This window comes from Poromitra crassiceps, assembly GCF_964638095.1.
Source record: "Poromitra crassiceps genome assembly, chromosome: 12".
Lineage (NCBI taxonomy): Eukaryota > Metazoa > Chordata > Actinopteri > Beryciformes > Melamphaidae > Poromitra > Poromitra crassiceps.
The window spans coordinates 16,643,655-16,657,655 of NC_139632.1; the positions used below are offsets into that span (position 1 = coordinate 16,643,655).

Sequence of the window (14,001 nt, forward strand, 5' to 3'; positions counted from 1 at the left end):
CGGGGAGCCAGGGGTGGAGCTAAGGGCAGGGCGGGGCGGGGCGGGGCAGAGCAGTGCGGGCGGGGCGGGGAGAGGGCTCGGACTCAGAGTTTTGGGCTGAAAGGCTGTGAAATCGTGTTTGGGGGAATTGGGTGAGAGGAAGGGAGGACAGGAAAACAGGCAAACTGCAACGAGCAGTCAGGGAGGAGTGGTGAGGGTAAGGGAGGGGTGTTTTTTGGTTCAGAAGTGGGCGTGGTTGTGGCCCTGGGCGTGGTCTCCTCCGTGGTGCCCTCCCTCTCTGTGGCCGTGCTTCCGGTGCTTCCTGCGCTCCCTCCTGCCCTTGTGGTGGTGGCGCCGGTAGCGGTGGGACCGCCGGGCTGGAGGAGGGGAGAGAGAGGAAGAGAGATACGGTGAACAAGAGCAACATTTTGTGTTAGGATCCAAAGATCGTCATTCTCCAAGGTTCTCAGTATTATGGAATATTTCTCCATAGCATGAGATACAGAGCAGGGGCGCTTCCTCTGATCATCGACTTGGCTGTGGGTGCTCAGCTACAGAAGCTACTCAATGATGGAAATAGCAGCACTCCAAAAAATTTAATGCAAGGCTCAATATAAATTATGGAATATTTCTCGATAGCAGCGAGAGTGAATTCAAATGTCAATTATATTAACATTGGGAATGGAGACCATCCAGGAGGCTGAAATGTTGAAATGTTTGTATTAATTATTAAAATATGAATGTGTCTAATGCATAGGCTAATGAGTCCAAATGTAGGAGCCTGCAGCTCCCAATCCTGATGCTCAGTGTGCGGTCATAATGCTTATTCATGATATCCAAAAGCTCATGCAGTAGCTTACAACAGTATGAAATGTAAACCTTCAGAAGCGCATCACTCTTTCATCCTGACATCAAAACAACGTCACTTGTAAATTGAAAATGTTCATCAGATAGGTGCTTTATTACACGCCAACTTGGCAAGGCGACTTTAATGAGCAGCCAAACGACTCATAAAGATTTGGAGGCTAGATTGTTGAACATTTATGAATTTCTTTTTGCTATTAAAAACCAACCAACCAAAGCAGTTTCAGGCCCTCTGGGTGGCTAGTGCAGCGGTAGATTCCCTGCCTACCAACACAAGAGTCACAGGTTCGAGTCCCTGTGATAACTCCGGTTTGGTGATCGGGCGTCCACACAGGCACAATTAGCCGTGTCTGCGGGTGGGATGCCAGATTAAGGGCATGTGTCCTGGTCGCTGCACTAGTGCCTCCTCTGATCTGTCGGTCAGTGCGCCTGTTCGGGGGGGGGAACTGGGGGAAATAGCATGATCCTCCCACACGCTATGTCCTGCCGGTGAAACTCCTCACTGTCAGGTGAAAAGAAGCGACTGGCGACTGCACATGTATCAGAGGAAGCGTGTGCTAGTCTACAACTCTTAACTCTCTGAGGCGATAAAGGGGAGCTGGGGTGACTGGAGAGTGGGGTGTCGCTGCACCGTTCACATCCCCACCTCCAACTTCGCTGCTTGTAGCTGTGAAAGTTTTCAATATGATGACATGTAGACCTCATATCAGATAAGTCAGAGATCAACGATGAAAGGAAGAAGATGAGTTGGTGACAAGCGGCATGATAAAAGAATGACACGGTGTTACGGGCTGGGAAAGAGGGACAAAGACGGAGGTAAAAGGCCAGAGGAATGAGAATGAAACACGGAATGATGGTCGGAATTACATACATTATACAGCCACTCCAGGCAAGAGAATGGATTTTATCTTCCACTCAATAGACAAGGTTTCTTTAGCATTGCACACCGAGCTAGCTTTAGCATTGCACACCGAGCTAGCTTTAGCATTGCTCACCGAGCTAGCTTTAGCATTGCACACCGAGCTAGCCGCCCACTCAAAGCCATACGCTTCCTTCTGGAGCGTGCTGCCAAATTGGATCTCTTGGTCTTTTTCCGGATTGCCAAGAGTCTTCTGCAAAGAATGATAACGATGCTATAACTCTGCGCCATAAAAACAGCAGGGCCCCAAAAGATAAAGTGACATAGGTTTGAACATAAGAATCTTTTATCGTCGTATTATGAGCGGAGTGCAATGTAATACAAGGCACAATGTGATATATCAGCCCCCCCCCTCCATATCTCCTCTGAAAGAGCAAATATAGAAATTACGCTGAAATGTTATGACAGCTTTTTCCGTCATAGTGAGAGGGAGTTCTTTGTTATTATTTTGAGAGAAAATCAAGTTTGGTTTAAATCTCAAGGGAGACAGGGTGTATAAAAGACAAATGATAAAAATATCTTACCACTGGCCCTTAATTTTTAGCACGGAACCATCTCATTTATTAATTTACTCCATCTGTAGTGAGAGACTATTTGGTGTCTGATACTTGCATGTGCATAAACAGTCTTGCACCATACGCCGAAGCAACGCGGGTTCAAGGCGCAGTGGTGTGTGACCGGTTAAGCATCAGCTCAGCTTGAGCTTGCCTCAAGCTTCAGTTCTGCTTATGTTAAGCGCCAGGTGTGAACAAAGGGTTACATGATACCGAGTATGAAAGTGGCTTCACTTTGATTGAACAGTTTTAGCTCACACGACTGTGTGCAGTCGACGCAGCACTAAAATTGGTTTTGAAAACCTAGTCAAAATATTACATCTCGAACATACTGTATATAAAATACATCAAAGGAGAACCTATACAGCTAAGTAGACCCAGGGGGCTTAGTTTATTCTGCATCCAGGGTTATGCTGCTTTTCAACACATTACTCTGCCTGTTTGCAATTATTAATAATGAGAGCTGGGACGATAAGACAGCAGCTCTCCAGGGTGGCTGATATGGAAGGTTTAGTGCTCTTAAATACCTATGGTGTGCATGCTATTGCTAAAAATAAGAAAATGTACACGTGAATATGGCCTAAGAAATAAAATTATTGCTTCTGCCTTTGCTGTATGAAAAGCCCGTCTTGTGTCACTCACATTTTGTGCAGATGATTTTGGGTCGGTCCCACTTGCCGTTGGCGCGACACTTGGCGGTGGGCACGTGGCGCTGGAGGAAGCCGTCGGCACACTGGTAGCGGACCACAGAGTGGATGTCATAGTGGGAACGCTTTCGACCAATCAGGAAGGCATTCTCCACGGTGGGTGGAGCTCCGCAGAGCACTGCCAGGGAAGAGAAAGAGACAGCATAAACATCAGACGGTGTCATGACTTTTGGTGAAGGTCGGACATAGATTTGAAGATGCTCAAATTATTAGGGGCCTCCTGAGTTTGAATTGTAGCCTCTTTTGTGCAATCCACCTGTCAATTCTTAAAATTAAAAAATCATTTTCTCTCTTGTCTGCTTCTCTTTACCTACATCTCCTCTTTTGTAATTGCTACAGATTTAATAAGGGAAATCAAGAAGGGATACTATTATTATTATTATTATTAAAAAGTAAATGTCCCTACTTTTTTGCACACTTATTTCCGACGTCTAATCTTTAGAACACATACAATATAGGATTGTCACTTGGCTAAAACATCTTTCTGAGCGCCACGTACAGCACAAACACCAAAGTGTGGGTTTAGCATTTACAGGCCAGCGTGTCCATGTCTGTGAGTGCACGGGCAGCCATCAGAGGAGTATAGTGTAGCGTTTTAGGGATGGGAGGAGTCGAGGCAGACTCAGAAGAAATGTCTGTACAAGCCTAGAGAGAGAGAGAGGACATACACGCATACACGCACTCACACACAACATCACAGACTTCTTAACTCTCTTGTCAGTCTCCCTGTGGAGGTGACAGGTGAGGGTGTAGTAACTCTGTGCTTCCCTAGATGGCAGCCATGCAGCTGAAACCCAAGCAGCCCCTGCCAGACTCTGCATTTTGAATGTCTTTGGCATTGCAACATGGCCTTTCCCTGCAGGCATCTTTGCACTGATCTCACCCATGGACCTTTAGATGCTTAGATAGACCCAAGGTGGGAAAAAGGTTATTGCCTGTTCTATTATTTTATCGGGAATTTCACCTGAGAGGCAGGTTTGTAACAACTATCTTGACTTTCAAAATCCATGTTACAGAACAGAAATTAATCGAAGAATCATTGGTAACAACATTGCATGATTTCTTACAATGGAGTGAATGGAGTGAATTAATTCTATAATAGGGGTGGGGAGGTTACTAAATAAAGAAAAGTCAAATGCAGCCATGATCTTATGGGAGACATACAGTAAATCCCAGCTGTGAGAAAATAATACAGCATGAAGGACAAGATTTAAAACAGTGCTTACTACAAGTTCAAAATGCCTCTGTAAAATAACCCAAAGCTGCTTCTGAATATTTAAAATAATGACTTAAATCCTTAAAACACATTTAGAGTGTTTGTTCGGATATCCAGTGATTTTTCACAGTTTCATTCAGCCAGAAAATTCACACTTTGCATCCACTGCAAAAACCACTTATCATCAATGTGTGTGTGTGTGTGTGTGTGTGTGTGTGTGTGTGTGTGTGTGTGTGTGTGTGTGTGTGTGTGTGTGTGTGTGTGTGTGTGCGTGTGTGTGTGTGTGTGTGTGTGTGTGTATGTGTGTAGGCCTATGTGAGTGAAAATGTGTGTTTTGTATATATATGTGTGTGTTTGTGTATAATCGGGTTTGCCAAAGTGTGCATTTGGCATGAGATACACGTACGCTTTTGAGCTCCGTCTCGCGCTTTCAAGCTCCCCAAACAAATCTCACCGCACCGTTTAAATGGTCAATTAAAATATAGCAAGCCTCGATCTGAGCAAAGTGAATATTTTGAATGCCTCTGCTAGCAGATAATATTTCCTCCACACATGATGAGATGAGATTGGCTGATAGACAGTAAGAAAAGACTGATTGGCTTCCTTTTCTCCCGCAGCAGCGCTGTGTGTCGCTTTCTGTACATGAGACACTTCAAAATTCACACCAAGTTCCCAAGACGGCAGTTAGAGGTGAGAACGTAGCCCACAGTTATTACCTGAGATATTGTGCAACTGTAGAAGAGACAGTCTGGCTTGAGAGACTAACACGAATTGTAAACACAATCAGAAGTTCTGATTGTGTTTACACTTCCTGTGACTCATACTGTAAACCTAGTCTGACTCATATGTGAGTCAAACTAGGTTTGACCAGGTGGGTCAGATTAGTTTGAGCAGGTAAAACAGCCGGCATTTTGAACAGGAAGTCGTGACACAATGGGTCAAGTGGGCAGGGCTACATAAGGTGAATACAGTAGAGATATAGCATTAATTCCATTCCGCCGTCAGACAGCGCTAAGTAAGGCTGCTAATAGATACAGTCGGTCTGTGTGGGAAGTGGGAACGCCCACAAAACGTTACTTCCGGTATTGTTGTGTCAGTAGGACGAATGGTAGGATGGTGGGGGAAAACGGCACATATATCTCAATGGGCTGACTCACCAGCAGAAGGTGCTGCAGCTCTACACTACAGGATTGGGGATTCAAGAGCAGGTACATAGACGTCTGTTCAGATCACTGACCTAAAAATATGGCTATCCCATTGATTTTGGGCTCCTGCTTTGAGTTGAAATGGTGGCTGTCGCCATCTTGATTTTTCATCAGCAGAGTGGGAGGGAATGGATTGAGTCCTTACACAGGCTCACGTGAGATGGGGGTTTCCCGGGGCCGCAGCTCTGCCTGCTATTGGTCCATGATCAGCAAGCTGCGCGCGATAACTGGATAGCCGGTCTGTCAATCACCCCCTTTTCTATTGTCTATTTTACTCCAAACGGGCGAGTTATATAAGAAATGACTACAGTTGTTATGAAAAGGTGAAATTAGCTATATAGACCAAAACCGTGTTAAGGCCCAGGCTGTAAAGATGCTTAAAAGTGGGGCATTTTGACATGGGGGTGAACGGGAATGAGGGGACTTCTGAGCCCTGTCTCAAGTGGCTATTCAAGGAATTACAGCTTTCGGGCTTACTTCCACGTCCTCGTGGGAAAGGGGCAGGGCTTGCCCACTGAGGAGGAGGTCAGATCATGTGCATTTACTGCGGGCGTTGAATCCCCAATCCTGTCTGCCTGAGCTGGGCTAGCAGCTAAATGCTAACTATGCTGAATGGGGAGAACGGGACGATTTCCCCCATGCTGATCCATTGACCACGCGTCTATGCCCAGTTCACAAGTTGCAGCGGTCTGAACAGACCCGTCATCATCTCGACTAAGGTAGCCATGAGTTGCAGACCATTCCAAGCAGTTGCAAGTTTCAACTCGTTGCGTTGCAAATCGTTGGTGACATGAACTGGGCTTTACTGTAGGTGTTGTAATTCCCAGCTATTCCCAGCTAAGATAATTTAGTTATTGTACATTAGAGATACAGTATGTCATACTGTACAAAATAGGACTGAAGGGGGAAAATATTACACATACCGCTATTTCAAACCATTTCTATGGGTCTGTTAGTGACAAGTGACAGTCAATATTTATTTTTTATTTTTAGACACATAACATGACAATCTTAGCCGATGACAAGAACATCTCACTCCAGCCAGCCGATACAAGAACATCTCACTCCAACCAGCAGTTACGGTATGTACCCGCTATGTGTTTGTGTGTGTGTGTGTGTGTGTGTGTGTGTGTGTGTGTGTGTGTGTGTGTGTGTGTGTGTGTGTGTGTGTGTGTGTGTGTGTGGAAAGAAGACTAATGAGGACATCTCTAACCAGCCACATGCAGCTGAAGAAATAGATCAATATTTACCAGGGCTGGAATGGCTCGATCTTAATAGCACAAAACGGCATGCTTGCTTGCTTCACATGCTTCTACAGTATGTGTGCTTTCGTGGTGCACACACCGTGTCTGTAAGTGTATTTTTCTCTCTGTGCCTGCGTTTGGCCAGCAGGGGGTAGTCGGGGTGATTTAGTGGCATGGTGAGAGCTGCAGACAGCGTTTGGCCAGCAGGGGGTAGTCATCGTGATTCAGTGGCATGATGAGAGCTTCAGACAGTTAGATGCTGGCTCCGCTCAGCACTCCTAAGGCCCCGCGGGCTCCAAGCATCGTTACACCTACTGGCAGTCATGTCAGAAAGGATTAGAGTGACACAAAAGTGTTTGTATTCTCACCAGAACGCTACTGGGAGTGTCTCTCGCCGGCGCACAATGGCTGTGTGGACAATACTGCTGTGTCGCTATACTGTGCAGTACACCGCAGCAGCTGTCGGACAAACCAGCTATCACGTCTCGGACTGGAGTGGAGCGTAAGAGATGACACCATTATCTTCTGGTTGAGCACCCGTTTGTTTGTTTCCGTCTGTAGCGAATGTGACAGAGTGCCAGACCAACTGACGGCAGGCCCGTAGCTACCATTGAGGACACCGAGGTCATGACCTCGGTATTTTCCACACAATCTTTTTTTTTAAGAAAAATAGCCCCGGTCCCCAGATCTATTCATCTGTCATTGATGTTTTAATGCGACAGTTGATCGGAAATGCAACAATTTGCTTCCTCTCTGTGTGCTATAGAAGGAAGAGAGATAACTCACAACATTCAGATTTTGCATTGAGGCTATAGATTGGGGCTAGACTTTGGGGACGGTTCTATTGAAGTGAATGGGTAAGTAACTCCCCTGTAAAGTGATGTTTGTGTAGATGGGCCATTGTATTTAATTGAGCAGTATTCTGCCATGTGACCTGTATGCAGAATATAAATTATATTATATGGGGAGACATTTATTTTTTGTATCATTTTAAAGCAACAGCACAGTAAAGAGGATATTAATCTAACATGATGTCTGTAGTTCTTTATAGATCTAGCCTCTTAATTTTGCTCTCAAAGTGCACCAGATTGAAGCATTTTACTTTAAAATGGACAAAATGTTCTATCCCCCTGGGCCCCTCCAGCCCGCGCTAAAATGACCTCGGTATTTCTCAAACCCTGGCTACGGGCCTGACTGACGGATAGGCAGATAGGAGAATTAAGAGTATAAAACTATACAGTAAAACACAGTAGATTCCCTGCCTACCAACACATGTTACCTTCAGCTTGGTCGGGTGAGCATTCAGGCACAATTGGCCATGTATGCGGCTGGGAAGCCAGATTAAAGTCCCCCTCCATTCAGATTTTCCTACCTGTTTCACCGTTGCTGTACTATCAATCTGGGAACCCAGAGTCTATTTTTATTTGAAAAAATAGACTCTGAGACATCCCTACCTTTTTTCCCAGCTTCCTGTACAGAGCGCCTCTCCTGCCACCGTCACTTCCTTTTCTGTCTGCGTTTTTTTTTTTTTTTACTTTATTTTTAAGGTTTTTGTTGTAGCACAGACTGTTTACATCATGTTCCAACATTTCTCCACATGAGTGACAGTTTTACAAATGCAAACACACAGCTGTCTGCGTTTCTAATAACGTTAACGCAAAAACACTCTGCATAGAAGACGCCGACTCGTCTCACAACAACAGTGGAAAATTACTGGAGGTGTAGTTGTTGTGACTAGTAGTCTCACCAAAGTCGCGGCGCAAATTGCTATTCAGACTGTAAACAGTGGAGCACGTCACTTCCTTTTCCGTGTCCGTGCTCCACTGTCCACACTCATATTCTTTCAGACGCTGGTTCGTATGCTGACGCAGGACGTGGACGTGGCTTTGGCTTTCTATTGAGGAGAAAACGAGAGGAAAAAAGAGAATAAGAAAAAAAGACTATGAAAGCACTATATGACTCAAGATCTGATTGATTGTACACAATTGTGTGGAGTCTTTGTGTAAGTGAGTTGTGCAAAAAGTCTGCCTCTCTCTCTCTGTGTGTCTCTCTCTCTCTCCGTATCTCTCCATGCATGAAAGAGATCTCACCATCACATCCTGTTTTCCTCATCAGGATGACCGTCTAACCTCGTCTGAGTTATAGGACTAAAAAGCTCATCACCGTCTGAATGACACATCACCATGCCTGTCCCCCGGGCGACTGATTAAGGCGTCTGATAGGCCGCCACGGTGCTGTTATCACCCAATCAAACCACAGGGGCCACTGATGAGCAGAGTAACAGAAAACAAGGGCACCATTAGAAATCAGCCCCAGAGAATACTCCGCATGGAGCTGCCAACCTCCACTGATAAGACGAGACATTACACGGGGTTACTGAGGAGAGGCAGACAGGAACGTGGGGGGAAGATGAAAAGATGCGGGCGATGGTAACTGACTGATTAAGGTCAGAGGTGGGCCGGATGCTGGGGACTTGACAATGTGCGTCAGAGGTGGTGCAACACCTTGCTCAGGAGGGAAATACCTTCATGCAGGAGTGGAACGGGATGTTGTGCAACTCTCCAGAGCCCAGGCCTCATACTTCCCCCCCCTTAGCTTCTACAAGCACTTTCTTTACGCTTGTTCCTTTGCTGACAATTAGCCCGACATCGGCGGAAACCAAGTTTACCACGCAACATACAAACCATCCGTTCTCATTTGTTGCAAAAACAATTGGATATATCAACCTAATGACGGTGAGTTTTTATGGTTTCAACCTCTGCTTTTGGTTTTCTGGCTCATCCAATATTCAGTGATACAGCGGTACTTGGGAAGAGAAGATATTTTAGTCCCCATGAGATCAATTTCCATTACTTTGACTTGACCTCATGCTGCACTAGTAGGCTTCAATATAAATTCCATCCAATAAAACCATCACAGATTTTTGATCAATCCTGCCCCTTCGCACCCCCTAGACTTTGAAATGGTCCCTCTACATGGCTGATAATACCCTCAAACTACACTGCTGCCAACATCCATCTCCAGACCAAGAAGCCATTAGTGAATGATAGCTAAAACACAAAGCTAGTCCAACTCAACTCTAGGGTAAGTTTGTGGCCTATAATTTCAATGAACCTAGACCGGCCTGTTAATCTCCACCTAGCTATTCATATGTGTCTGCTTGCTATTGGTCAGCAGTCTGACCTGTATGCAAATGCATGGCAGAAATACATGTAAGCTCTAATAGGATCTCAGAGGAGCGCGTTGTGGCCTAACTCCTGCGCCTCACAGTACCATGACAGCTGCACCTGCAACAGGGGACACCGAGAGCAAGGAAGGAGACGCCGGTGTAGGAGCTTAACCAACCAGTCACTTTGCTCACCTCATTTTGTTGAGTTTGCCAAGTTTGCGTTTCCCACAGACATAAAGTAGAAGGTATATTCTGCCTCAGACTTACTTGAAGAAGAGCTTCACCTGACTAAAAAACCCAACATTTAGCTGAGGAAATGAAGCCGTGATATGAGGAGAGCAAAGTGTCTGGAGGACTTTAAGCTCTGGGTGAGTTAGTGTGTGAGGTTGGAGAGTGATAGGAAGTACTCCAGGAGAGCACTCAAATTAGTTTATATTTATTGCCGCACAGACCTTTCGGGCAAGACGGCGACGCCCTTCTTCAGTATGCCTTTTTAGGCTAACAAAGTGTCAGTGCTGTCCCGGGGTATTTCCTTAAACATTTGTTTGAGGATTCAGCACGCACATAAATAACATAAATAATAAAGGTGTTTTTTGGGTAAATTGTTTAGGTTGGAGAATGATGCAATACGGGAGAGGCAAGGAGCGTGGGTGGGCTCTAATGAGCATGAATGTCTGAAATACATGAACTGATTGACGAGGCTTGGTGGAAGTGTCCCCCACAGCACTTAAAGTACGGCACAGCTGGGATGTTCAGGATCTACCATTACGTACATGTGCTGTGAAGCTGTCTCTGTCTCCACTTCAACACTAATAGGCTGCAACTCTTGTGGGCTGCTTTACAAAAAATTGACAGCATCTAGAATCGTTCATTACCTTCTCTCTCCTTTTCCCATCTCGCACCTCTCCTTTGCTCACGCCATTTACTGTAGGCCTGTTCACATTAAACACCTTATGAGCAGTGCTCATGCCATTTAGGCCTGTTCATATTAAACACATCATGAGCAGTGACAGCAGAACAAGGGTGTGGTTTCTCCTTTGCACCCTTTCTCATTTCCCATGTCTCTCTCCCTCCGTACTCCAGCATCTCTCACTCCGTCTCTCTCTCTCTCTCTCTCTCTCTTTTTAAGGATTTATTTTAGTGTTCCTCCTTCATAGCCTGCTCATCTCCACCACGCTCACCACCTTCCCTCTCTGTCAGTCATCTTAATGACCTGTTGCAGGCGCAGCATACACGATGCCGCGCTCCCGTCCCCCTCCATCCATCTCGCCTTCTCACCTGTCCCCTTCTTGCAGACGTAGGGCAGGTTGTAGTTGCAGGGCACGTCGTTCCATTTGCCATTCTCGTGAGCAATCATGACCACGCAGTCCTCTCCTCCGGCGAAGAAGTTGTCAGGCTGGTTTTCACGCCAGTTCTCATATTGCTATACCATCGCAATAGACACGAAACGCAGAGAAAGACAGATCATTAGTCACATAGATTGGAGAAATCAATACTGTATAAAATAATCACTGTTAAAATGCCCATACATACAGTCGGTCTGTGTGGGAACACCCACAAAATGTTACTATGGCTGGCATGTGAGTAGGGTAAAAAAACAAACATATATCTCAATAGGCTGACTCACCAAAGGACGGTGCTGCGGCTCTATACTACAGGATTGGGGATTCTAGAGCGTTACGTCTGTTCAGATGTGCGTTTACTGCGGTGGTTGAATCACCGATCCTGTCTGCCTGGGCTGTGCTAACAGCTAAATGCTAACTATGCTGAATGGGGAGAATGGGAGGATTTACCCCACCCTGACCACGCTGCCAGCCAGCTACCCCAGCGTCTATGACGAGACATTGACTGTATCTATGCCATTTTATCCAGATGATTCAGAGTCTACTTTTTTCTGCAGAATATCGAATTCTGTGCAACCAATATGTAACAAAAGTGCCACGTGCGTATTTCTAAACCCATTCTGGAGACATGATGCTATCACCAGTAGGTGCACAGTTTTATTGTGCTAACCGTCTTATCATGAAAATCTCAAGGCAGATGTAGGCTACTAGATGTTTCTGTTGTTGTTGTGATCACAATGGAAAACAAATTAATGAATTAATTTCCTCAACAAATTAATGGATTTTTGCGACATTGCAGTCTCCAGCTGCGATGATGAGTGTCTCCAGGTTTTGTTTTCGCTTCACAAATTCACTCATGCTCTTTTGTTGAGAGATGTGACTAGAGTTAGGGGCTTGATGAATTCCCCTGGGACCGCCAGGTGATGGTGAACCAAAACAGACACAGCTGGTTCCTCACCAGGTCCATCTTGTCGGTCCACTGGAAGTCGTCCTCCACTGTACGATCGTTTAACCCGATCCAGGTGTTATCATGGCTTAGACCTGAACAGGGGGTAACAGGCAGAGCTTTCAATACACAGACACACACTGTATACACCGGCATGTGCGTGCCAAGAAGCTGATGCACACACATACTAAACACACACACACACACACACACACACACACACACACACACACACACACACACACACACACACACACACACACACACACACACACACACACACACACACAAAATGCTGACATATTCCATTCAATTCTGTTCAAGGGAGCAATTGGATGCTTGAAACTCATCACACAGACACAAAGCACAGCACTAATACTACAGAATAAAGCATTATTTTATAACCATGCAATAAAATATGTATTCCCTTCCATTGGTCTGATGTTTATATCATTGTACTATATAGAGCACCGCAGGAATGAGTCTGGAAGTAGCATGGAAGGCGGAAGCAACAGGACACACAAGGCCTGAGACAACCCTGGAAGACAGCAGCAGGGACATCTCTGAGACCTTATCACAGTCTCTCCCTGGGCAGAGCCAAGAGAGGAGCCACCATCCCACTGCACTGGTGAGGAGATTTTTTGGTGTGTGTGTGTGTTTGAAAATGTGTGAAATGAATTTCAATAGTGGTATTTTTGATTAACCTTGTGTAGTGTGCGTATGTGTGTGTGCGTATGTGTGTGTTCGTATGTGTGTGTGCGTATGTGTGCACGCGTGCCTGCGTGCACGTACTACGCAATGGAATTTCAATCATGGTGTATCTGATTAACATAATTACCAGGCCCATTAATCTTCCTAATGGCGCTGGTCCCCTTATTGCAGGGGTGGAGACGTCCATTTTCAAGGCAATTAAACACACTTTTTGGTAAATGTGTGGAGGGGTGGCTGCTAGATGGATGACACTGGCCTGGCATCTCTCCGAGACTGAAAGTGGGTCCGATAATGCAGGATTTGACCTGGCCTTATTATTACGACACAAGTGGTGGTGGAGCGATGCCAGAGGGTGAAAACAAAGCTAAGAATGAGTTCAGGAAGTTTTATGTAGTTTTATGTAGCTCCGAGGAAAGTCTGTGTGGATACTACATTACTGCTGCCCAGCATCTTACTGAGACACTGCTCTCAGTGGCCAAATATTTAAGTCCTCGACAAAAAACCATGAAGGCACAAACAAAAAAAAAGACTTGCAGAACAACCTAGGTGCAGTGATGCCCCTTCTTCTCTTCTGTACTGGCCGAAGTCAAATAGCTTTTGTAAATGATTCTCAGGATACATGTTTGGAATAGCAGATGGGCTGGCACTGTTACACAATACAATCAGTGCCTGATAGTTTAGACTATCTAAGATAGTTTAGACTAAGAGCAAGAAAAACATTTGTGTGTGTGTGTGTGTGTGTGTGTGTGTGTGTGTGTGTGTGTGTGTGTGTGTGTGTGTGTGTGTGTGTGTGTGTGTGTGTGTGTGTGTGTGTGTGTGTGTGTGTGGGTGGGTGGGTGGTTTATTCTTGGCATCCATATAGATGTTTGCATGTATGTATTTTATTCTTTTTATACTATTATCTATCTTATACTAACCTGTGCCCTTTCTCTGTTTTTTACACTTTATGTATTTTATTGTGTTTGTTTGTTTGTTTTTACTCTGAATGGCCTTTGTATCCACCTGCCCAGGGACTCCAGATGGAAAGTAGCCTATGGCTAAATCTGTTACAAAGCATCTCTTCCCCTATGGGGTTTAATGTTTTTTTTGTATATGTCCCTGCCAAATAAACTAATAACATAAATAAATAAATAAAAACATGATA

The 14,001-nt window shown here is 45.2% G+C and overlaps 1 protein-coding gene across 1 annotated transcript in view; it reads right to left on the minus strand.

Annotated features, from left to right (window-relative positions):
- Positions 1 to 219: 219 nt before the first annotated feature.
- Positions 220 to 14,001, minus strand: part of ncanb (neurocan b) — a gene marked incomplete at both ends in the record, with an annotated part of 109,052 nt that continues 95,270 nt past the window's right edge. Inside the window, 4 exons of the mRNA XM_083647236.1 lie at positions 220 to 356; positions 2,959 to 3,141; positions 11,136 to 11,280; positions 12,159 to 12,241. Of these exons, the coding sequence (XP_083503362.1) occupies positions 220 to 356; positions 2,959 to 3,141; positions 11,136 to 11,280; positions 12,159 to 12,241 (548 nt within the window). The remainder of the gene's footprint in view (positions 357 to 2,958; positions 3,142 to 11,135; positions 11,281 to 12,158; positions 12,242 to 14,001) is intronic.